The 23,483-nt window shown below is 38.1% G+C and overlaps 1 protein-coding gene across 3 annotated transcripts in view; it reads right to left on the bottom strand.

Moving 5' to 3' along the window:
• LRBA (LPS responsive beige-like anchor protein) overlaps positions 1 to 22,755 on the bottom strand; it is a 737,360-nt gene extending 714,605 nt beyond the window's left edge. For 2 of the 3 annotated variants that reach the window (XM_059922598.1, XM_059922596.1), the window contains exons 1-2: positions 22,250 to 22,755; positions 21,467 to 21,901 (exon numbers count right to left, since the gene is read on the bottom strand). In XM_059922598.1, the coding sequence (XP_059778581.1) occupies positions 21,467 to 21,682 (216 nt within the window). In that variant the 5' untranslated portion in view covers positions 21,683 to 21,901; positions 22,250 to 22,755. The remainder of the gene's footprint in view (positions 1 to 21,466; positions 21,902 to 22,249) is intronic. The other variant, XM_059922597.1, reaches the window with a different exon arrangement.
• Positions 22,756 to 23,483: the final 728 nt, after the last annotated feature.

Raw genomic sequence — 23,483 nt, forward strand, 5'->3', positions numbered from 1 at the left:
CACGGGTTCAATCCCTGGTCTGGGAAGATACCACATGCCGGGGAGCAACTAAGCCTGTGAGCCACAACTACAGAAGCCCGCACACTCTAGGGCCCGTGTGCCGCAACTACTGAGCCGCATGCTGCAACTGCTGAAGCCTGCACACCTAGAGCCCATGCTCTGCAACAAGAGAAGCCACCGCAATGAGAAGCCCGCTCACCGTAACAAAGAGTAGCCCTTGCTCTTGGCAACTAGAGAAAGCCCGAGTGCAGCAACAAAGACCCAACACAGCCATAGATAGATAGATAGATAGATAGATAAAATTTTTAAAAAGGTTAGTAATCGTTAATTAAAGCCAAGGAACAAATTATAGAGAGCTAAAGAAAACAAAAATATAGAAGCCATATATCATTAGTTAAAATAACATATGAATAAATGAAACATTGTTGATAATAACTGAAGCTGCCTGGTGGGTGCATAGCAGTTCTCTCATGCTTTTATATATGTTTGAAATTTTCCATGATAAATTTGTTTTATTTTTATTGATTGCCAATAGGTCAAATTTTAAACCCCAAAAAGTGAGTTTTTGTTAAATGTTTTTAAACTGTAGGCAGGAAAAAAATGGGTAACTAGCATTAAGTGCCTAGTAAGGATTTTAATACATAACAACCCTTATGAGATAGACAGAATCAGCCCTGTTTTACATAAGAGAAAATTAAGAATTAGAGGAGTAAATTTTCTTGCCCAGGATCATAAATAAGCTTAACTGAGATTCACAACCAAAAAGGGGGAGGGAAAAAGAGAGAAGAGGGGAGGAAAAAAAGAAAGCAGACAATAGGATGGTTAAAGGGAAAAGAAAAACACCATTGCAGTAATGCGCAAAAGACAAAATCAGAGAATAGAATTTAGAGAAAACTCCACAAGTTAAGATTCTTATATTATTCAATGACAAGTGTTCAAGGAAAAAAAGACAAAAATACAACTGAATTTTAAAACCTTGGGGCTTCCCTGGTGGTGCAGTGGTTGAGAATCCGCCAGCCAATGCAGGGGACATGGTTCGATCCCTGGTCTGGGAAGATCCCACATGCCGTGGAGCAACTAAGCCCGTGCGCCACAACTACTGAGCCTGAGCTCTAGAGCCCGCGTGCCACAACTACTGAAGCCCACGTGCCTAGAGCCCATGCTCCGCAACAACAGAAGCCACCACAATAAGAAGCCCTCGCACCGCAATGAAGAGTAGCCCCCGCTCACTGCAACTAAAGAAAGCCCACGTGCAGCAAAGAAGACCCAAAGCAGACAAAAATTAAATGAATTTTTTAAAATAAAAAAATAAAAATAAAATACCTGTAATTATGCTGTTTACGTAAATATTTGTGTATTTTACTCTAGCTCCAATATACTAGATCCTGAAGAAATTCCATTTCTGCCATGCTAGTAACCATAAAAAAAATACACACACGTATATATCAAAATTACCCTAAACCTTGTTTAATTACCTAACCACAAGTCAGAATAAATTAAGAAAAGACTCTGAAAAAGTGTCATAACATATTTAAAGTGGTACTGTGTAATCCAGAAAACTTTGGTATATACTCATAAATATATTTTAAGATCACTGTGCAGATACATTACTCCAATCCTCCAGGGTTAAGGCAAGTATCTAAAAGTAATAACTCTAAGTATAAAAAACCATTCTAAAGTACATGGACCTCAAAAAATTTTAGTTTCCTTTCTCACATCTTAATTGACCAAATCCTAGTTCCTCAATTTGTCTCTAAGGTCACAGTAGAAAAATGCTAATTCTATTATGGACCACTGGTCTCCAGAAACATAATCAATTAGAAACTACATATAAACAACTATAATCAGATTGAGCTTTTTATTTGAGTGTCAGTAAATCTGAAGAAAGAGAAAGGCAAGAGAAAAATTCAAAACTTTTGCCTCAGGACTTCCTTGGCGGCCCAGTGGTTAAGACTCTGTGCCTCCACTGCAGGGTTCAATTCCTGGTTGAAGAAAATCCCACATGACACGCGGCCAAAAAAAAAAAAATTGCCTCAAATGAAAAAAGGAATTATAACACTTGATTCACTAAATTGAAAGCCATTAATATCTAAGTAAAAAGAGAAATGTATGAGAATTTAGGAAACTTGGGTTCCAGAACCAGTTCTGGCCCTAACCAGCTGGCCTACCTTGGACATGTCTCTGATCCTCACCTAAAAATTGAGAGGATTAGAGTGTTATTTCTAAGGTTCCTTCCATGCTCTGACAGGCTATAACAGGTTCTGTAACAAGCTAAGATATGCAAATACAGGCATATCTCATTTTATTGTATGCACTTTATTGCGCTTTGCAGATACTGTATTTTTTACAAATTGAAGGTCTGTGGCAGCCCTGCACCAAGCAAGTCTATCAGCGCCATTTTTCCAACAGCATCTGCTCAGTTCATGTCTCTGTGTCACATTTTGGTAATTCTCACAATACTGCAAACTTTCTCATTATTATTTTATATATATATATATATATGTGTGTGTGTATATATATTTTTTTTTTTTTTGCAATGGCCTAATGAATAAAAAAGTTTATTTCTCTTGCCTCTAATAGTGTAAAAGGTGAGGTCAGCGGTGCAACTCCGCTCCTTATGGTCACTCAGGGACTTAGATTCCTTCTAAATCATTGCTCCTCCATCGTTGCTCCTGGGTGTCATTTTCAAAAATGGAGCTGCCCCATTTGAGGCTTCTGCCATCACTGATGCCTGGCAGGGATCACCCTCAGAGCAGCAAAGCCTCAGGCCATTCACCCCAGTCAAGGTTCAGAAAACTCTTCTAGGGCCAGAAACTCTTCTAGGTATCTCATTATTATCACATTTATTACGGTGATCTCTGATCAGTGATCTTCGATGTTACTATTGTAATTGTTTTGGCATGTTTTATCAATAAAGTATTTTTAAATTAAGGTATGTACATTTTATTTTTAGATATAATAGTACTGCACACCTAATAGACTACAGTGTAAATATAACTTTTATATGTACTGGGAAACAAAAAAATTTGTGTGACTCACTTTACTGTGATATTCACTTTATTGTGATAGTCTGGAATTGAATGTGCAATGTCTCCTAAGTATGCCTCTAGCTCAAAACAAAACAACACATTAAGGCTAATTAAGAAGGGGAGAAATTGTCAAGAACCAGAAATGAAAAGTCAAAGGACAGTCATCTCAAGGATAGAACCTAGAAGGGAAAAATTAGACTATTTTAACTGACTGACTGACTAAATTCACATCCCACAAGAGGATTAAACAATGTTACCAACAAATTTTGGTGGTTTTTAATTCTTTCTGAATACATATGTTAGAGCTTGCAGAGAACATCACTTCAACCACAGAAAGAACTGAGTATGATTCTTATTCTTATGTCTTAATTCAAGCCATTGTAGCTTAAAAATGATTTCGCTTAAAGTGATGCAGCTTAAGATGAACAGCAGCATAAAACACTATAAGACACTTGCCTGGTCAAAGATAAGTAAATATTTTGTTATTCCACCTTGAATATGCCAGAAACTATGTTAAATATTACAGGTTTAAAAAAAATGAAGAACCACAGCAAAACACCTCTACAAACTTACTAGAATGTCTAAAATTAAAAACAATGACAATGCCAAGTGTTGTCAAGAATGGAGAACTAGAACTCAACATTACTGGTGGGAAGGCAAAACAGCACAGCTACTTTGGAAAACAGTTTGGCAATTTCTTATAAATTTAAAATGAATTTACTATATGAGCCAGCAAGCGTACTCTTAGCTATTTATCCAGGAAAAATGAAAACATGTCCCCACAAAGACTAGTACACAAATGTTTGGAGGCAGCTTTAGCCATAATAGCCAGGCAGAAACCACACGGTCACTGGATAAACAAATTGTGGCACATCCATAAAATAGAATACAGCTCAGCAATAAAAAGAAACAAACTATTAATATATGCAAAAACATGAAAGACTCTCAAACGCAATATGCTAGGTATGAGAAGCTAGTCACAAAAGGCTACCCATTGCATGATTTCATTTTTATTTGACATTCTGGAAAAGACAAAATGATAGGGACAGAAATCAGATGACTGTTTGTCAGGGTTTGGGAATGGGGCAGAGAGGCCTGATGTAGTCAGGGGCAGAAGAGACCTTTCTGGGGTGATAAAAATATCCTACATCTCAACTATGATGATGGTTACAGGACAATGTACATCAAACTCTACACCTAAAAGCAATGAACTTATTCTATGTATATCATACCTTAATAAACCTGACTTTAAAAAAGAAGATAATAAAGGTATAATCTCTGGCTTCAAGCTCATGGTCTAGTGGGAGAAATATATAAACATATAATTATAATGGAGCTAAGTAAATGCTATAAGTTATGAAAAAAGTTCTGTCGTGGAATGGAAGGAGAATAACATCTGTCTCAGAGTTGGGCAAAGAGTTGGGATTCTTAGAGAAGATGATATCTAAGCTGTCTTAAAATATGAGCATGACTATGATAGGCAGAAAAGGAAAAAAAGCATCCAAGTAGAGAGAAGAGTTGAAAGAAAGCACAGAGGTTGTAAAGGCAAGACCTATTAAAAGAATAAGAAAAAGTTCAGTATGGCTTGAATATGGTATATAGTGTGAACATGATGAGAGGAAAGAAAGTGCAGGAGGAGCTGGGGCTTCATAGACCATGCTGTGGAATGGCATGGCAGAGAAAAAGAACAGTTTGAAAGGCCTTAAAATAATACTAGCAAGAGATACCTGGGGTTGAAATTAAGAGGTAGACTATTTGGTGTCACAGTGATTGTGGGAATGAGGAAGGAAGGCAAGTCAAGGTTAAGTCAAGTTTCTGGTAAAAGGAAAGTAGTAGCATTGAAATGAGGACTTCAAAAGGAAATACAGGTTTGTTTGATAATCTTAGGAGGGAATCATCAGCTTCTGTTTTCCTATCTACTAATTAGGTTACTTGCCTGTAACTAAAATTGATTATTATAAATTATATATTTGAACTACTTTATAAAATAACTGTAGGAAATAGAGGCAACACAGCATAACCTCACCAGAATCTTTACAATGTCTTCAGAGACAGCAGCCTAATAGTTATTTTAAAAATAAAATTTTTTTAAAAAATTGAAAGAATGAAAGAAATGAAATTAGAAGAGGAAAAACTTATCAGATTTAAATACAGTAGTTCCCCCTTTATCCATGGTTTCACTTTCCACAGTTTCAGTTATCCCAGGTCAACCATGGTCCAAAAATATTAAATGGAAAATTCTAGAAATAAACAATTCATAAGTTTTAAGTTACATGCCATTCTAAGTAGAGTGATGAAATCTCGAGCCATCCCGCTCCATTCCACCCAGGACACGAATCATTGCTTTGTCCAGCATATCCCACTATTTTAGTCACTTAATAGCCATCTAGGTTATCAGATCGACTGTTGAGGTATCAGTGCTTGTGTTCAAGTAACCCTTATTGTACTTAATAATGGCCCCAAAGTGCAAGAGTAGTGATGCTGGCAATCTGGATATTCCAAAGAAAAGCTGTAAAATGCTTACTTTAAGCAAAAAGGTGAAAGTCCTCGACTTAATAAGGAAAGAAAAAAATCATATGCCGAAGGTTGCTAAGATCTATGGTAAGAACAAATCTTCTATCCACGAAACTGCAAAGAAGGAAAAAAAGAGCCATGCTTGTTTTGCAGTCACACCTCAAACTGCAAAAGTTATGACCACAGTACATGGTAAGTGCTTAGTTAAGATGGAAAAAGCATTAAATTTGTACAGCCGTAACTAGGAGATGGTGTAGATTCGGTTCCAGACCACCACAATAAAGTAAATACTGCAATAAAGTGAGTCGCAAGAATTTTTTGCTTTTCCAGTGCATATAAAAGTTATGTTTACACCATACTACAGCTTATTAAGCATGCAATAATAGCATTATGTCTAAAAAAAAGTACATACCTTAATTTAAAAATACTTTATTGCTAAAACATGCCAAAACAACTACAGAAGTAACATCAAAGATCACTGATCACAGATCACCATAATAAATATAATAATGAAAAAGTTTGCAATACTGTGCGAATTACCAAAATGTGACACAGAAACATGAACTGAGCAAATGCTTTTGGAAAAATGGCACCAATAGACTTGCTCAGTGCAAGGTTGCCACAAACCTTCAATTTCTAAAAAATGCAGTATCTGTGAAGTGTAATAAAACAAGGTCTGCCTGTACAAGATATTTTGAGAGTGAGAGAGACTATGTTCACAAAACTTTTATTACAGTATATTGTTATAATTGTTCTATTTTATTATAAGTTATTGTTGTTAATCTCTTACTGTGCCTAATTTATAAATTAAAGTATATCACAGGTATGTATGTATAGGAAAAAACATAGTGTAAATAGGGTTTGGTAAATAGGGTTTGGTACTATCCACAGTTTCAGGTATCCATTGGGGTCTTGGAACGTAACCCTGAAAATAAGGGGGGACCGCTGTACTGCGTAAGCTTTCCAAGTTACATATTAGGGTCCAGATTTTTATTTGAAAATCAATTATGTGAAATCTAGAAAATATTTCCCCAAAGAAAAAATGGAATACAAAGTATAGCTGAATTCTAGAATTATACCAGTGTTATACAAACCTGCTAAAGAACCAACTTCACTACCACCACTGAAGCACAGTGGTTAGAACAGGTTGCTCTGAAGCTGAACTGCCTGGGGTTCAACTTCTATCTCCTCTGCCATTTACTGTGTGACCTTGGGCAACTTAATTAACTCTGCAAGCCTAAGACTCCTCACACCTTTAAAATGGAGATGATAATATCACCTACCTCACAGAGTTACCACGAGGATTGAAAGAAATAATCATTTAAAGCATTAAGCACATTCATTCATCCAACAAATATTTACTGAGCGCCAACTATGTGTCAGGCATTATTCTAAGCACTGGCAATAAAGTGGTAAACAAGCCAAAAAATGGAACTTATATTCTAATATAAGGAAAACCAAAATAAACAAAATATCTGATGGAGATAAATACTATAAAAATAAAGCAGGATATAGGAGATAAAGAGTGACAATGAGGGTACCCGTTTGGTAGTAGGTAAAGGTTCTCTAATAAGGTAACATCTGAACAGAGAGCTTAAGGGAATGAAGGAGAGAGTCATATAGATAACTAGAGGAAGAAATCAGATCCATTTCTGGCAATACAGAAGACTTAGGTGTCCAGAAAAACACTTGTTCAGAATTCCTTAAAATGCTGATTGTTAAGCAAACAAAAAAAAACTTTCATGAATGGCTGAACTAGAGAGAAACCAAGGAAAATCTTTGGAGGTAAAAAACAACCGAGTTTCAGCGAGCACTGAGGCCAGTATCTGCCCTGGGAGCATCCACCGATCTCTTCTGGTTTAGAAACTGAGTCTTAAGGGACTGCTAAGGGGGAGAAGGACAAAAGCTTGGGGCCTAAAGAATGTGGGGAATCTGAAGGGCAACACTGTCGGTGGGTGAACAGGTGTGGTAACAGGGACAGGACACGCTCATCATAAGCAAGTGGACATATCTGCCGGTCTCAACCTGAGCAGAAGAGAAAAAAAGAAGTCTCCCTCCTCTCACTCCAATTTGGGACCAGAACTCATACTACCTGTGAGGTCTAACAAAACTCAAACTAAAAATTTAGTTTCAAGAGGTTCAGAATATGAAGACACTGGAGCATGACAGAAGCAAACACCAAACCACCAGGAGGAGTACACTTTAAACGAGACCTCAAACTATACTCAAAAATAATAATCCATAGAACAGGGACTTCCCTGGTGGCGCAGTGGATAAGACTCCACACTCACAATGCAGGAGGCCCGGGTTTGAGCCCTGGTCAGGGAACTAGATCCCACATGCATGTTGCAACTAAGAGTTTGCATGCCACAACTAAGGAGCCTTGGAGCCACAACTAAGGAGCCCGCCTGTTGCAACTAAGACCCAGCATAAATAAATAAATATTTTTTTTAAAAGGCCTCATCTCCAAATACAGCCACATTTAAAAATAATTATAATAATAATCCATAGAACAAAAGCTCATTTTTTTAAAATATCACAAAATAATGAAGAAACAAACCCCCAAGAACCAGCAGAACAAGCTTTATAGAAACAGACTCCGAACACTGAAAAAAATAAAATGATCATATACACAATATTAAAATGTTAATGTTTAAGGAAATAAAAGAGCTATCAGAAGTATGACTAAGGAAAAGAAACTATAAAAATATGAATATGAAAAAATCAAACAGAAGTTCAAGATATAAAAAATTATAATTTATATTTATATTATAGTATATTGTTTATTGATATATATTATTAGATAACTGAGAGGCGATCATTCTAGGCAGAGAGAAAAACAAGAGTAAAGGGGCCCCTGCATCCAGAATGGACTAAACCAGAGTAGAATAAGGACAAAGAAGTACTACTTAGTAGGTCACAAAAACACTCAATAAATACTAGCTATTATCTCATAGATTCTATGGGGAAAATTTAGATAATGGAAGTAGTCATTTTTTCTTTCCCATTTCAGCATCACATACAGCAGCCAGAGCAGAGCTCTAGAAGACCCCAATTAGGTTCAGAAGAGAGTAAGAAAACACTGGTTTTCTATGAAGTGGGAAGAGTCTTAAGCAGTAGTCTCAATGTCAAAAAGGAAATCTGGGTCTTGTGTGAGCAAGGTAGAGAAGAAGGAAAATGGAAAAGTATCCCCATGTGATTCAGAAGATAAATATCCAGAGGCAACAATGATCAACAGAAAAAAAGGATCCATTAAAACTGTCATTTCAAACTTAAGTATCAATTATTATTAATTAGGACATCCTCTCAGTATTCAAAAATTTCACAAGTGAAGTCAACATTGCATTCCATTCCTTAAAAAACTAAAAACAGAACTACTATATTACCCAGCAATCCCACTAAAGGGCATATAACCAGAGAAAACCATAATTCAAAAAACACATGCACCCTAATGTTCATTGCAGCACTATTTACAATAGCCAGGACATAGAAGCAACCTAAATGTCCATCGACAGACGAATGGATAAAGAAGATGTGGTAATATATACAATGGAATATTACTCAGCCATAAAAAGGAACAAAATTGGGTCATTTGTAGAGACACGGATGGGCCTAGAGACTGTCGTACAGAGCGAAATAAGTCAGAAAGAGAAAAACAAATATATTAACGCATACATGTGGAATCTAGAAAAATGGTATAGATGATCTTATTTGCAAAGCAGAAATAGAGACACAGACATAGAGAACAAATGTATGGACACCATGAGGGAGAAGAGGGCTGGGTGGGATGAACTGGGAGACTGGGATTGACATATACACACTACTGATACCATGTATAAAATAGTTAACTAATGAGAACTTCTGTATAGCTCAGGGAACTCTACTCAATGCTCTGTGGTGACCTAAATGGGAAGGAAATCCAAAAAAGAGGGGATATATGTATATCTATAGCTGATTTGCTTTGCTGTACAGTGGAAACTAACACAACATTGTAAAGCAACTGTACTCCAATAAAAATTAATTAACAAAAAAAGTACCAGTAAAAAAAAAAAATTCCATTCCATAGCAATGAGAATTTAGAATAAATGAAACTCCCAAACACATGCCAAAATTTTTCATTTTAATTATTTGATTTAATGTTAAACTTTTTCCAAGTCTTTTCAAGAGATACTATAATGACAAGAAGAAATACAATCTTCCTTGTTCTCCAATATTCAGTGCCCCTCTATGCAAGAGGATTATATATACCTACCCTGTGAAACTCACACATGGTATGATAAACACAAGCAAGGACATTTGATTTCCCTCAGTCAATGAAACGTGAAAGGAAGTGACATGTCACTGTGAGCGGAAGCTACAAGAGCCATTACACATGGTTCATCATGTTCTCTTTTCCTTTCAAGGGCAATCCAAGTTCAATATTGTACAAATGAAGTTTAAGGCAGAGAATGGCAAGAGATAAGCCAAGATCCAAATTACTTGTATATCATAATAAAGAACTTGCCTTTATCCAGAAGAGAATGAAAAACTATTTCTGCCCCATAAATATTTGCTGAATGAATGAATGGATCAGTCCCACTGGAAATATTTACTTGTTTCATAAAAGAGAAGTAGTGTCATATTACTAAGTCATAAGTCTAGTCAAAATAGCAATATGTAAAAATGCTTCACTTTAAAATCTTATTCAAGTTGATTCTTTGACTTTGACGTCTTACTTAAAAATTTAAATGCTAAACTCTAGTTAAATTCACACTCTAATCCATAGGAAAAAAGAATAATCTTGCCCCCTAAATTTATTCAGTAAATCTATCATGGAAGCAAATCAACTTCAAGGAAAGGTCATTTGAATACTAGAGGCCCACTAATACATCTTGACAAATATGAAAGACAACACCTGGTATTCTCTTCTGTAACTGATTAATAAAAGCATCATCTTTTCCTATTTAGTGCTCGATGTGGTCAATATATAAATGACAAAAAAAGGTGATTAAAATTTCACTTTTTTATAGGATCAATATACAAGGTCATTTCGATCTTGCAAACTAAATAAGCCAACTAAATCTTGACTGTGAGAGTAAAAAAGCAAACTCCAGCACCTTTCAAAATGATTAACTATGTCATTAATTCCATCCAATTTGAATATCACATTCCTTAAAAACTCCCTTTTCCTATTACACATTTTAAGTTATTTAAAGGGGAAAACAAACAAATTAACCCTACCTGCCTCAAGCCAAATCTTGACTATGTTAGGCAAGTTTTAAACAATCTAGATACTTTTCTAGACACTGATCAATTACATGATTGAAAGATGCCTTAAGCCACTATTTCCAGTTTAAGGTTCTATATATGGCTTAGTGTTCAAGAGCTCAGGTTGTACATTCCCTGAGTTTGAATCTCAGCAACATTACTTGCTCAGTGACGTGAGCAAGTTACTTAGCCTCTCTCTCAGTTTCATCATTTATAAAGTGAATATTACAATAGCACAGTCCAGTCTGCTATAACTTATATCTTTGCCTTGAATCACCTCCTACAAGATTGTTAAAGAGCAGAATAATGCAGGTATAGTGTGGAAGTGATGTTGGTTCATATGTAGTTTCTTCCAAAAGAATTAAAGGGAAATTCTTCACAATACATTAAGATCTGAAAAAAACATGAAAATTTACAGAACTGCTTTCCTTTAATGCAAATAGTGCTTGGTTTAATGATTGCAAGAACTACAGCTGGCCCTTGAACAATGTGGAGATTAGGGGGGCCAACCCTCCCTGCAATCCAAAAACCACATATAACTTATAGTCGGCCCTCCATATATGAGATTCCTCTGCATCCTTGGATTCAACCAACATGAATCGTGGAGTACCGTAGTACTTATTATTGAAAAAAATCCACATATAAGTGGATCCACCCAGTTCAAACGCATGTTGTTGAAGTGTCAACTGTATTACGCTTTTCCCACAACATTAAGTATCTGACAATCTACAAGTAAAGATGAAGAAATGCAAAGACATTTCCCCCTGATTTAAAACAATGAATTAATGAAGAAAGCATCAGAAGCTAAAAAAAAAAAAACCGGATCTACATCTCAAAGAAGGAAGCACAGGTTCCAGGTTTAATACCACAAAAGTGACTGTGATGCTAAGGTGAAAATATCAGTAGAGACTTAACCTTGCTAGTATTTTCATTAAGGTTACTGCTTTTGTTAACATTCTCATTACAAAATTCCAGAGGTTTTGAATGGGGCACCTCATTCCTATTTTTACCCCCGTAAGCCCTGTTATTTTTAGTCCACTGTTGTAGAACACAAGACATTTTGGCAGAAAGACCTACACCTGATTGTGAGAACTGTAAAAAGTAAATGCAGTTAATACACATTTAAAACGGAACCTGGCACATTCAATAAATCTTAGCTATTGCTATTACCTACTGTAACCCAAAATAATGAATTAACTTCACCTCAAAAGCACACCAATTATCAATATATTTTCCCCCAACCTCAAGAGCCATAGATCATCTCACCATCACTGAAAATTAAAACTTACCCCCCAAAAAGTTTGAAAACAGATTAAGAACCATAAGCCCACCAAATGTTTTAGTAAACTAACAAAATAACCCACTCACACTTCTGGCCACAGGCACTGTCTCACCCATGCACTGACAAGAAAGTCACCTACAGTAAGGAAAATTATTCTGAAATGCTTTGGATTTTGTGTCTGCTTGATACTTATTAATTTCACAGTAGTATTATCTAAGAAAACAAGTTGGTGATACTGTTAATAATAATTTTATAATATCTTTATATAATTTTCTTTAATAATTAATATTTTCTCCATTTTAGATACCAATGAGCCTCATTGGTACTTACTCTGTTTCTAGAAAAGATTTGTTGATATCCCATTTAAACTGATTAATTACCATATTACTATCAGGATTGACTTTTTAAGTTTCATGTATTAACAGCAAATCCACACTTTCAAAAAAATACTCTGTGTAAAAAGTTTTATATGTGTGTGTGTGTTCATAAACTCTGAGATATAATGATTATTTTTATTCAAGATATGGAAGCCCAGGGACTTCCCTGGTGGCGCAGTGGTTAAGAATCCGCCTGCCAATGCAGGGGACATGGGTTTGAGCCCTGGCCCGGGAGGATCCCACATGCTGCAGAGCAACTAAGCCCATGCACCACAACTACTGAGCCTGCACTCTATAGCCTGCGAGCCACAACTACTGAGCCCGCGTGCCACAACTACTGAAGCCCGCATGCCTAGAGCCCTGCTCTGCAACAAGAGAAGCCACCACAATGAGAAGCCCCCACTCACCCCATAACTAGAGAAAGCCCATGCCCAGCAACAAGGACCCAACACAGCCAAAAATAAATAAATGAATGAATAAATTTACATTAAAAAAAAGATACTGAAGTCCAAAGATGATGAAGACTGGATTCAATTAGGTACTATATATAGAATTTAAGATAATATATTTATATTACTTTATGAGAAAAGTATTTTCACTAGAAACAACAAAATCTACATAACTCATCAGAGGCCATAGCTTTAAAAGATTTACTATAGTTTATAAATAAAAATACCACACCACTTAAGTCATTATTCATGAACAAAGATCCTATTAGGCAAGGTGAAATTTTTTTTCAGTTCTCAAGCAATAGATTTACCTCTAACAAAACGTAGTTAATGGGCTTCCCTGGTGGCGCAGTGGCTGAGAATCTGCCTGCCAATGCAGGGGACACGGGTTTGAGCCCTGGTCTGGGAAGATCCCACATGCCGCGGAGCAACTGGGCCCGTGAGCCACAACTACTGAGCCTGCGCGTCTGGAGCCTGTGGTCCGCAACAAGAGAGGCCGCGACAGTGAGAGGCCCGCGCATCGCGATGAAGAGTGGCCCCCGCTCACTGCAACTAGAGAAAGCTCTCGCACAGAAATGAAGACCCAACACAGCCGAAAATAAATAATAAATAAATAATAAATAAAAATTAAAAAAAAAAAACACGTAGTTAATTGAGACCTCATCAGTTTTTCATCTTTCTGTAAGAATCTATAGAGAAAATCCAGCCCCTCACCTCTCTCTAAAACTGTAATTTTTATAGAACATAAATTACTAAATTAGTCTGGTCAAGAGAAGTCTAAGTAAATGCAAAACCCCAGGTGTAACAGACAGCAGAACACAGAGCATGAACATCAGATAGTTACATAACTTTAGAAGTCATGTGGTGTCTAATTTCCTACCCAAAGCAAGAATCCACTCTGTAATATCCCCAATATGCAAACTTCTACAATCTCCAGCAACAAGAAATTCTCTACTCTACAAAGCACATTTCAATCACATGTATTATTCTGGGACAAATCCAATTAAATCTTTGAGGAATCAAAACGGATACACACACGTCAAAAAAGTTTTAAAATCTAAAACTCAAGAGTGTTTTATGAAATTAGTTTAATCAATTAAAAAGAGTTTGTGTACTCTCAACAGTGTTTTCCTTTGTACCATTTCCTTTTATTTTGTTTTTTACTTCTTATGTTGTCCCAACGGCTCTTAAGCCAAAGACTCACTGGAAATATACTCAGAGGTAGGTTTCTGAGTATATACTCCATTAGATGAGAGCATATGAAATACTAGAGTAAAAGGAAAAAACTACTTTAAGAGCACATTATAAGAGACTATTTTGAAAATAATGAAATTGCTCTTCTTAGGGGTAAAACAGATATTGAAGTAACTCAAAATTATATAATGAAAAATGCAAGCTGCCTGACAAGTATCTTCATAAGAAATAGTCAGAAAATAATAAAAGAAATATGTATTAAGGTTTTAACAACATACCTTTTGCAGAAAAGAATAATAGATACTAGACTTCCTAATGAATGTAATTTATTTAATGAGGAGATTAAGGCATTTCCATTTAATTTAACGAACACTTTTAAAGTACCAAGAAACACTGTGAAAAGTTCTGGAGGTACAAAGGTAAACAAAACAATTTATTGTTATCTAAGTAAGTACTATAAAACCAAATGTATTCTGGACATTTGTCTTGCAAACATACAAAACTATTACAAATATTTTAAAGAATCTACATATGAAAAGAGATAATTTATAATATAAAAATTAAATATATTTCATTAGTTCAGCTAGGTCAGTATGAGAAACAAAAGGTATGAGAAACAAAAAGCTTACTCAGTTTCCCTTTCTATGAAAGGGAACAACAACAAAAAAAAAATTCTGAATTTTCAGTTCCCAAATGATTTCCCAGTTCAAAATGGACATATTCAAAATAGAAACAAGACTGCATACCTGCAGGGGCCTAAGTTATCAATTCTATCACTTCTAAGAAACTATAAGTTATTAAAATATACCAACTCACCCAAATATCTTTTAATTTTCAACATTAATAAATAAGCTAACAATATCTACCCATGAGCTATATAAATGTTCATATACTTTAAACCATTTATTCCTCTTCTGGAAATTTCAATGCACAAAGATGCCTACAGAAGCATTTTAATAGCAGCACTAAAACAAAACAAAAAAAAAAACCGTTTACTCAAAAGTTACTCATCTTCTCATACACTGAAAAGCACAAAACATTGATGAAAGAAAGGAAAGAAGATCTAAATAAATGGAAATACATTCCATTTTTTTTAACAGAAATTGACGAGTTCATCCTACAATTCGTATGGAAATACAAAGGACCTAGAATAGCCAACAATCTCGAAAAAGAAAAACAAAGAGGATATACATCCCTATTTCAAAACTTACTACAAAGCTACAGTAATCAAGACAGTTTGGTACTAATGTAAGAACTGACATATGGATCAAAATTAAGAGTTCAGATAAATCCTTACAGTTATGGTCAACTGATTTTTGACAAAGATGCCAAGGCAATTTAATGGGAAAGAACAGCCTTTCAACAAATGGCAGTGAGACAAAAAGATGAATTTAGACCCTTACCTTACCCTTCTTTCACATCATACAAAAATTAACTCAAAATAGATCATAGGCCTAAATGTAAGAGCTAAAACTATAAAATGTCTTGAACACAGGATGTAAATGTTCTAAAATTAGGTTGTGGTAATGCTTGCACAACTCTGGAAACTTACTAAAAATCACTGAATTACATACTTAAAACAAGTGACTTTTATGGTATGTAAATTACACCTCAATAAAGATGTTTAAAATCAAGTCACCTCTAAGAGTGACAATGGTTATTAAATAAACCCCAAAATAAGAATGAAGTAGTATATTGCAGAGCCAATAGGCTAATAATGACTACATAGAAACAAAAAAATTATAAGGTTGGAATATGATGATTGTAACTATCTAAAATTGCAAATACTACAATAATAGCAAATAGTTATAATTGCACTTAATGTGCCACACATTATTTTAAGTGCTTTACAAGTATTTACTCATTTAATCCTTTCTACAATATAGTTTCCCCACTGTAGAACTGGGGAAACCAAGGCACAAAAAAGTTAAAAAAACTTGTTCAAGGACTTCCCTGGTGGTCCAGTGGTTAAGAATCTGCCTTCCAACGCAGGGGATGCGGGTTTGATCCCTGGTTGGGGAACTAAGATCCCACATGCCGCAGGGCAACTAAGCCTGCGTGCTCTAGAGTCCACGTGCCACAACTAGAGAGCCCCACGCACCGCAACTACTGCCCATGCGCCACAACGAGAGAAACCTGCGCGTCGCAACGAAGAGCCCACACACCACAACGAAAGATCCCACATGCTGCAATGAACATACTGCAACTAAGACCCAATGCAGCCAAATAAATAATAAAATAAATATTTTTTAAAATAAATAAATAAAAGAATTTTTAAAAAAACTTGCTCAAGATCGCGACAGGGGGTTAAGAGAGTGATTTTTTTTTTCTCTTTACACAAATATCTTTAACATTACTATTATATTATTATGCATTTGAAAAGGAGAGTAGTGGACATCACTGGTTGCCTATCCAGCATCCATTCACTCTGTGAATTTCTTACCCAGATCTTTGTGTATCCATCCCTCCCCATGCAGCCCAAGTACTTTAGAGGAAATTGACCCCATTCTTAGGTACAGCAGTTGGCCCTGGTTTGCTTAAGCCAATCAGCATATTTCAATGGCCACAATCATTGCTTCAGCAGTCCAATCAGGACTCTTGTTTAGAATGTTAGGACAGAGAGGCTCTCTCCCAAGAGATCTGAACAAGAATACATATGGCCCCAAGTACCACTGGCAGCCATCCTATTACCATGAGAGGAACAGCAATGGACTAAAGCTGACATTACAGAAAGGCAAACAGCAACAGAAAGAAACTGGTCTTTAATATTAGTTCCTGTAAATCTTGCCCTACCTTTGGACTTCCTGATAAATGAGCCTATAAATCCTTTTTATTGTGTTTAAACCAGTTTGAGTTTTCTATTATAACATGAAGTATCAATACAAACTGATATGGAGGAGAAGCCCATGAACAAGCATGTTTCTAGAATAGATTACTTTTAACCTTTAAATTATGATGTCAGGTATTAAGGAGGAAATAATTCTAGATACACACATCAAAATAGAAACATGATGAATGATTACCTTTCTAATAAATGTTCATATAAAAGCTTGAAAAGAAACTGCCTGCAATTTTATGTCCCACACAGTATTTTTTAATATTTTAATTTGACATTTTAAATGTTATTTTTTTTAAATCTAGATTTGCAATTCTTCCCAAAAAATCAAAAGGTTCACACATCACTGGGCCCATGTTACTGCAGGACAACAATCAGCTAAAATGGAACAGTAGATGCCCCACAAGCATACTCTCTGCACAGTCAATACAAACGGAACCTCTCTGTATGATCTGCTCAGCTTCTATAGGTGTTAAGAGTTTGCACCATTAATATCTCGCAGAACCTGTATCAATGCCACATAATGAGTAATGAAAAATTATATTCCATCTTCTAATCTTTAACTCTTTTTTTTTTTTGGCCACACTGTGTGGCTTGTGGGATCTTAATTCCCTGACCAGGGTTTGAACCCCGACCATGGCAGTGAAAGCGCTGAGTCCTAACCACCGGACCGCCAGGGAACTCCCTAAGCTTTTTTTTTTTTTTTTTCTCCCTAAGCTTTAACAGTTTAATTAAAATGGTACAGTTACTTTTTGAAGAAAAAAATTTCATGAAAACATGTATCTGTCACCAGCCCACGGGAAACACTATTCTTGAATTAAATAGCATTGAACACCTATAAATACCTGGTGGAAGCCTTAAACTCAGCAGTGAGTTCCTGAAAACATGCCAATATAATTATTTGGGTCCAAAAGTTGACAAATTACTTTAGCATACAGATGGAGACAAAATAAAAATGGTTTTAAATTGCAACAAGAAAAATGTAAAAGTTGACCAGAAGTTTGAAACACTTGAATACACAGGTGTACTATTAATCAAAACTTACCTATAAAACAGATTTGCAAAAGAAATTACAAGAAGGGTGGTAAATTCCAAAGAAATTTATAACAGGGACTTCCCTGGTGGTCCAATGGTAAAGAATCCGCCTTACAATGCAGGGGACGGGGGTTCGATCCCTGGTCAGGGAACTAAGATCCCACATGCCGTGGGGCAACTAAGCCTGCCCGCCACAACTACTGAGCTCGTGCCCCTCAACTAGAGCCCATGTGCTGCAAGCTACAGAGCCCACGTGCTCTGGAACCCGTGCGCCACGACTGCAGAGCCCGTGCGCCACGACTGCAGAGCCCATGCACCCTGGACTCTGCGCATCACAACTAGAGAACAGAAAACCCACACAACACATCTAGAGAGAAGCCTGCGCACCACAACGAAGGGCCCGCATGCCAGAGCAAAAGATCCCACATGCCTCAGGGAAGATCCCGCGTGCCATAACTAAGCCCTAACGCAGGCAAAAATAAAATAATAAAATAATAAATCTTAAAAAAAAAAAAGAAATTTATAACAGTGTAAGGTCAAGCTACATTAGCAAAGTTGGAGGCAGCACTTTGTAAAGAAAGACTTCTGAAGTTTTATGGCTCTACTACCTCTTACTATTTGGGCAGCTCTCAGGGAGGGGAGGTTGTTTAATTTTAACAGTACAAACTTTATGGTTTAAAGTAACTAATATATAATCAATAAGAGAGAATCGGTAGCATACAATCTATTTTAATAAAATGCCTGAAAAGTAGGAAAAAGTTATGATAGCTGCATATATATATATAATAAATATAGTATAATATATAATATAATAAACCTACTAATGAAAAATCCAATGAAGAAAGGATAAAGGAGGAGCATGCATGAGGATTCAGTGATACTGGTAATATGCTGGTTCTTTAAGTTAAATGAAGTTTCACAGGGCTCATATTATAATACTTCATTACTTATACATGTCACACATTCTTTTGTCTGTATCCTATTTTTCACAATTTTAGACATTTTAATCCAATATACTGACTGTAAAAAAACTTAATCAACTTTCTGCATCTACATTCTGAGTGAAAAAACTGACTGAATAACCTGAAAAAAAATTTTTTTTTTACTTCTAAAGTCTTTTTTTTGAAAGCTATTTGAATGGTCAATAAGAAGATATGAAAACTGAACAAGGTTTCAGCATTCATATTTAGCAGGACCAATGATTTTTCTGCCCTTACATTGGGGAAAGCTATGCCTAAGCTATAAATATCTGCTTAGGGAAGCAAACAACTCTACATCAACTCAAGAGACAGATGTATTCCTAGAAGGGTTGTCATTCTAAGAATCACCAATCTGCTTCACCTTTCAGGCTCTCAGTTTCCTTAACTATATAATGAGCTCTATGTATTAAACACTTAATGAGGGAAAATTTTAAAAACATATGTAAAGCGCCTGGCCCATTGCCTAGCACATAGTAAATTGTAACTTTTTTTAAATCACACTTATTATTAGTTAATGTAACTTCTTTGAGTAGAATTGAGACTAAGGCTGAAAACTATCGATTAGAAAATATTTAAGTGCAGCAGTACTAACACTGAAATGGTCTAGTTTACCAGATTCCCAAGATTTTCAGTTCCCAAGATTTTCGAAAGACTGGCCAAGACCCTTGGTATCTGTAGGAGCATGAAAAGTTTTGTAAGGGAGAAGGGAAGGAAAAGAACTAATCTAATCCTCCCAGCAACTTTCTCTGCCCTACATGAGAGGAGAACAATGGTGAAGAGGAAGTGTAATTGAACAGATTTTCCCTCTCCTTCTACCCAGACACCTACTGACCTGCAAACATGTAGCTATGAAAGACTTAACCAGTCACCTTAAAATCTCTACCAGGTGTACAATTCTAGGCAGCATATGAACGAACTATTACTACAGAATTTGGATTTTCCTTAATGATAAAATGCAAGTGACTCGTGTTCGGTCATCCACCTCCACAGAAGACATTCTAAAGAACAGAGGAGTTGGAATCCTCCTTCTGTCAGAGGAATGTTGTGTTTCACACACAAACAACTAATGATGGACTATATCCCTACCACAGATTTCTCTTTAACATCCAAGATACATGAGGTTTAAAAAAAGAAAAAGAAAAAAATTGAGAAGGAAAGTTTTCAAGTCTATTTGGAGACAAAGGGATACATAGATTTGCCATTTACCTCCTTCAGATTCACAAACTTTGAAAGTCCACATACACGCAAGATCCCCAAAATGTTTATAACTGTTGAAACTGAATGATAGACACCAGAGTTCATTAAACTGCTCTATTTTTGTGTACACCTGAACATTTCCATAATATACATAATTTTTTAAAAATGTATACGTGTGTGTATTTGTATATAAACTCCCAACACAACAAACTGGTAGAGAAATACCAATTGTTCAAAATTTTCTTATTCCATAGGTAAGTGAATTTCATCAAGCTACTTTCTCATTCTAGAAGTTGTACCACAGGTGACCAGTCCATTAATAAAGGTCTAGTTAAGGAAATAATTAACTGCCCTGAATAAAACAAGCCTAACCTTGAAAAAATAGAGGCAAAGGGGAAAGGTAATAAACAGTTATTCAACTATTGCACATTCATAGTTGTTCCCATCTATTATCTTCTAACACAGGTGAATAGGTGGAAGAAGGGGAAATATCTAAAGGTCAAATTTACTTTTTATATTTTACGTTGATGGGCAACGGAGATCGGAATAAAGAAATCTAAAAAGTCCCCATTAGAAATGATAACCATTTCTAAGACTAGAGAAAAAGGGAAGTATCGCATATCCACCTTTTAAAAATAACATTCATAGCTCATAGTAGTATAACCAGCAACTTCCAATGACAAAATATGCTTTGCTGATAGACATGAATTCACAAATGAAATAAAGATTATACTATATCTGCTGCAATTCTCTTTTTAAATTGCCGTTCAATATTCACAAGATGTAACCCTAAATTCACTCCAAAATTTGACTTTTGTTAATTATGTCTAAAAATAAAACTAGTCAAAATTAAATATAAATGCTAACTTTGCAACAAATTAATCTTTCATCAGCCCTGTGAACAAGAATTTTCTGTTCAAAATTTATGGCAAAACATAACTTAGGCAGACTCGAAAGAGAAGGTAGGACATTATTTCTCAAGTCCAAAAAAAGGTCAAAAGAACTTACTTAAAATGTCCGAAATGCACACTTAGATATACATCCCAAGGGGGAAAAAAATTTATAGAATAAAACTCCTCCACTGGAATCCTCCATAATACTTACATAGCAACAATTATTTCCTTAGGACCAAAGTGATCTGTTCACTTTCTCAAAACCTGGAGCATCTAAGTTTACCTAATTCCCTTTACAAGAAATTGTTTCATTTAGGTCAGCAGAATTTTGTTTCTATCATCAGCCTGAGTGAAGCACATGGCTCCAGCGCTAACGTCTTGTTCCCCAACCCACTGAGGAGAAGATATGCTCGTAAAATAGAGATCTACTTACCAGGTTAAAGACAGTTTCTACAATATCCCTATTGGATACTTCTCCAACTTCAACCAGCCCCGTCAACACGGCAAATTTCATTCTGATGCCCCTGATAGGGAGCCCTGGTTTCAGAGACAAGGCACCCCCTTCGGCAGGGGTTTCTTCTCCTTTCCCTCCACCTCCCCCGTCATCACCTGTTGGCGGGGAAGGGGCAATACTGTCTTCACTGGCCATTGCGAGCTCACGATAAAGGACCACTCGGAGTCACTCTGGGACAGCAGTCGCTGCGCTAGTAATAAGCACACAGACGCAACGCAAAACGGAAAGGGTCACTCTTCAAGTTGTGGAGAAACCCCAAAAGCAATTGATGTGGAAAGTCCTCGGCGTCGCCTTCCTCCTCTTGGAAAATATTTGTCCAATCTCTCTCCCCGAGGCTGACAACAACGCCAAACCCTATTGGAAGATTAAATCAATGTTAAATAAGCTAGGTTTTGGTTTAGGGTTTTTCGGGGAGAGAAGGGAGTAGTTAGTGTCCGTCAAATAAGTTCCTCAAAGGACCCCGCTACCAGCCACCCGCTTCCCCGCGCCTTGAGAAGCGGGGTTCTGAGCGAAGGCGGGTTCCAGAGGCCCGAGAACAGGTTCACTCCTCCCCCACACTCTCGCAGGTTCCAGGCGCAGGGCAACCTCTCCTCACAGGTGCACGGAAAAGGAAGCTGTCGCTGGGAAAGGGGGTGGGGGGTGGGGGGTCGGAGGAAAGCAGGGGTCCCCAAGCTACCCTAGAGGGAGAAAGTTCCTCCTCACCCAGACACTCCGGACTCGTCCTTGCCCCCCGCCAGGCTGCCGCGAGACGGAGGTGGCAGCTGAGATCCAGGGCAGGAAAGGGCGGGGGAAGGGGGCGGTGATGATTCTCAACGCTCGGCCCAGGGGGAGGAGTGGAGCACCTCTCGGGCACCTGAGGTTCGACGGGCAGAGGAGGGGTGGTGTGTGTAGTGGCCAGAAGGGAGGGGAGTCCCGGCGGCTACGACGAAGAGAGGAGGGAGGAGAGAGAGGTCAGTGCACCTGATCGCAGCCTCCAAGTTTCCCTAGTCCGCTCCCCGGGAGTCCGCGGCTGCACAGAACTCCATGGCTTCCTGGCCCGCCCCACCGCACCCCACCCCACCCCTGCGCTCAGCCTTTGCAAAATCAGCCGCTGCCGGCGCTGCGGACGCCGCGGCTGAGGCTGCTGCGGGCGGTGAGGATGCTACTGCCACAGCTTGCCCCTCCCCGGCTCGCGCGGCTGTCCGCGTGCCCACTGAAGCTGCTCCCCGCCGCCATGACAGCGCCGAGGGCGGCCGGGCGCGGCGTGCGCGTGCGCGAGCGCGAGCGCGAGCAAGCGGGAGCGAGCGGCCGGGCGGGTGCGAAGGCGGAGGTGACCGCGCGGTGGCGTGGGGAAGCGCGGGCGGCCCCGGGGGCCGGAGAGGACGGGGGCGCCGGGCGCGGGCTTGCTGGTGGAACAGTCTATGAGGGCTGGCGCGCTACGCAGGTAGCACCAGGTGTATCCCCGGCCCGGCCAGAAAAGACCTTTCTTTTCAGAAGCCGACTCTTCCCCCACCTCCCACTCCCCGACCTGAGAAGGTGCTTTGGCAAGTGCCGAGGCGGTGATTCTGACGCTCCTTCTGTTAAGTTACCGTAGGGCCTCCTGGCGCGGAAGGAACCCGCCCCACGTTGCCAAGGTGTCTTCTTGGACTCGGAGAAGGACACCTGAGGGACAGCTACGAGCTAGGGAGGTGGCAGCTCCAGAGCCAGCGGGGCTGCTGTCCTTGCCTAAGGGAGCAAAGAGTCCCCACCCCTGACAGCTTTCAGCTGCCGCCCGCCCGCCGCGCTCGGCGAAGACTCGGAAAGAGATTTCCACTGGTATTCCCTGACAGCTGCCACCTTCTTTTCGGAGCGGGGTGTGGGGCGGGGAGATCGTGTGGACGAGGAACGGGGAAGATTCCTTGCAGCTGCCGCCCCACCAAACCTCTCCCACGTTCTAAGGAAGGGAGGACTCCTGAGA

Source organism: Balaenoptera ricei, chromosome 5 (assembly GCF_028023285.1).
Source record: "Balaenoptera ricei isolate mBalRic1 chromosome 5, mBalRic1.hap2, whole genome shotgun sequence".
NCBI classification, from domain to species: domain Eukaryota; kingdom Metazoa; phylum Chordata; class Mammalia; order Artiodactyla; family Balaenopteridae; genus Balaenoptera; species Balaenoptera ricei.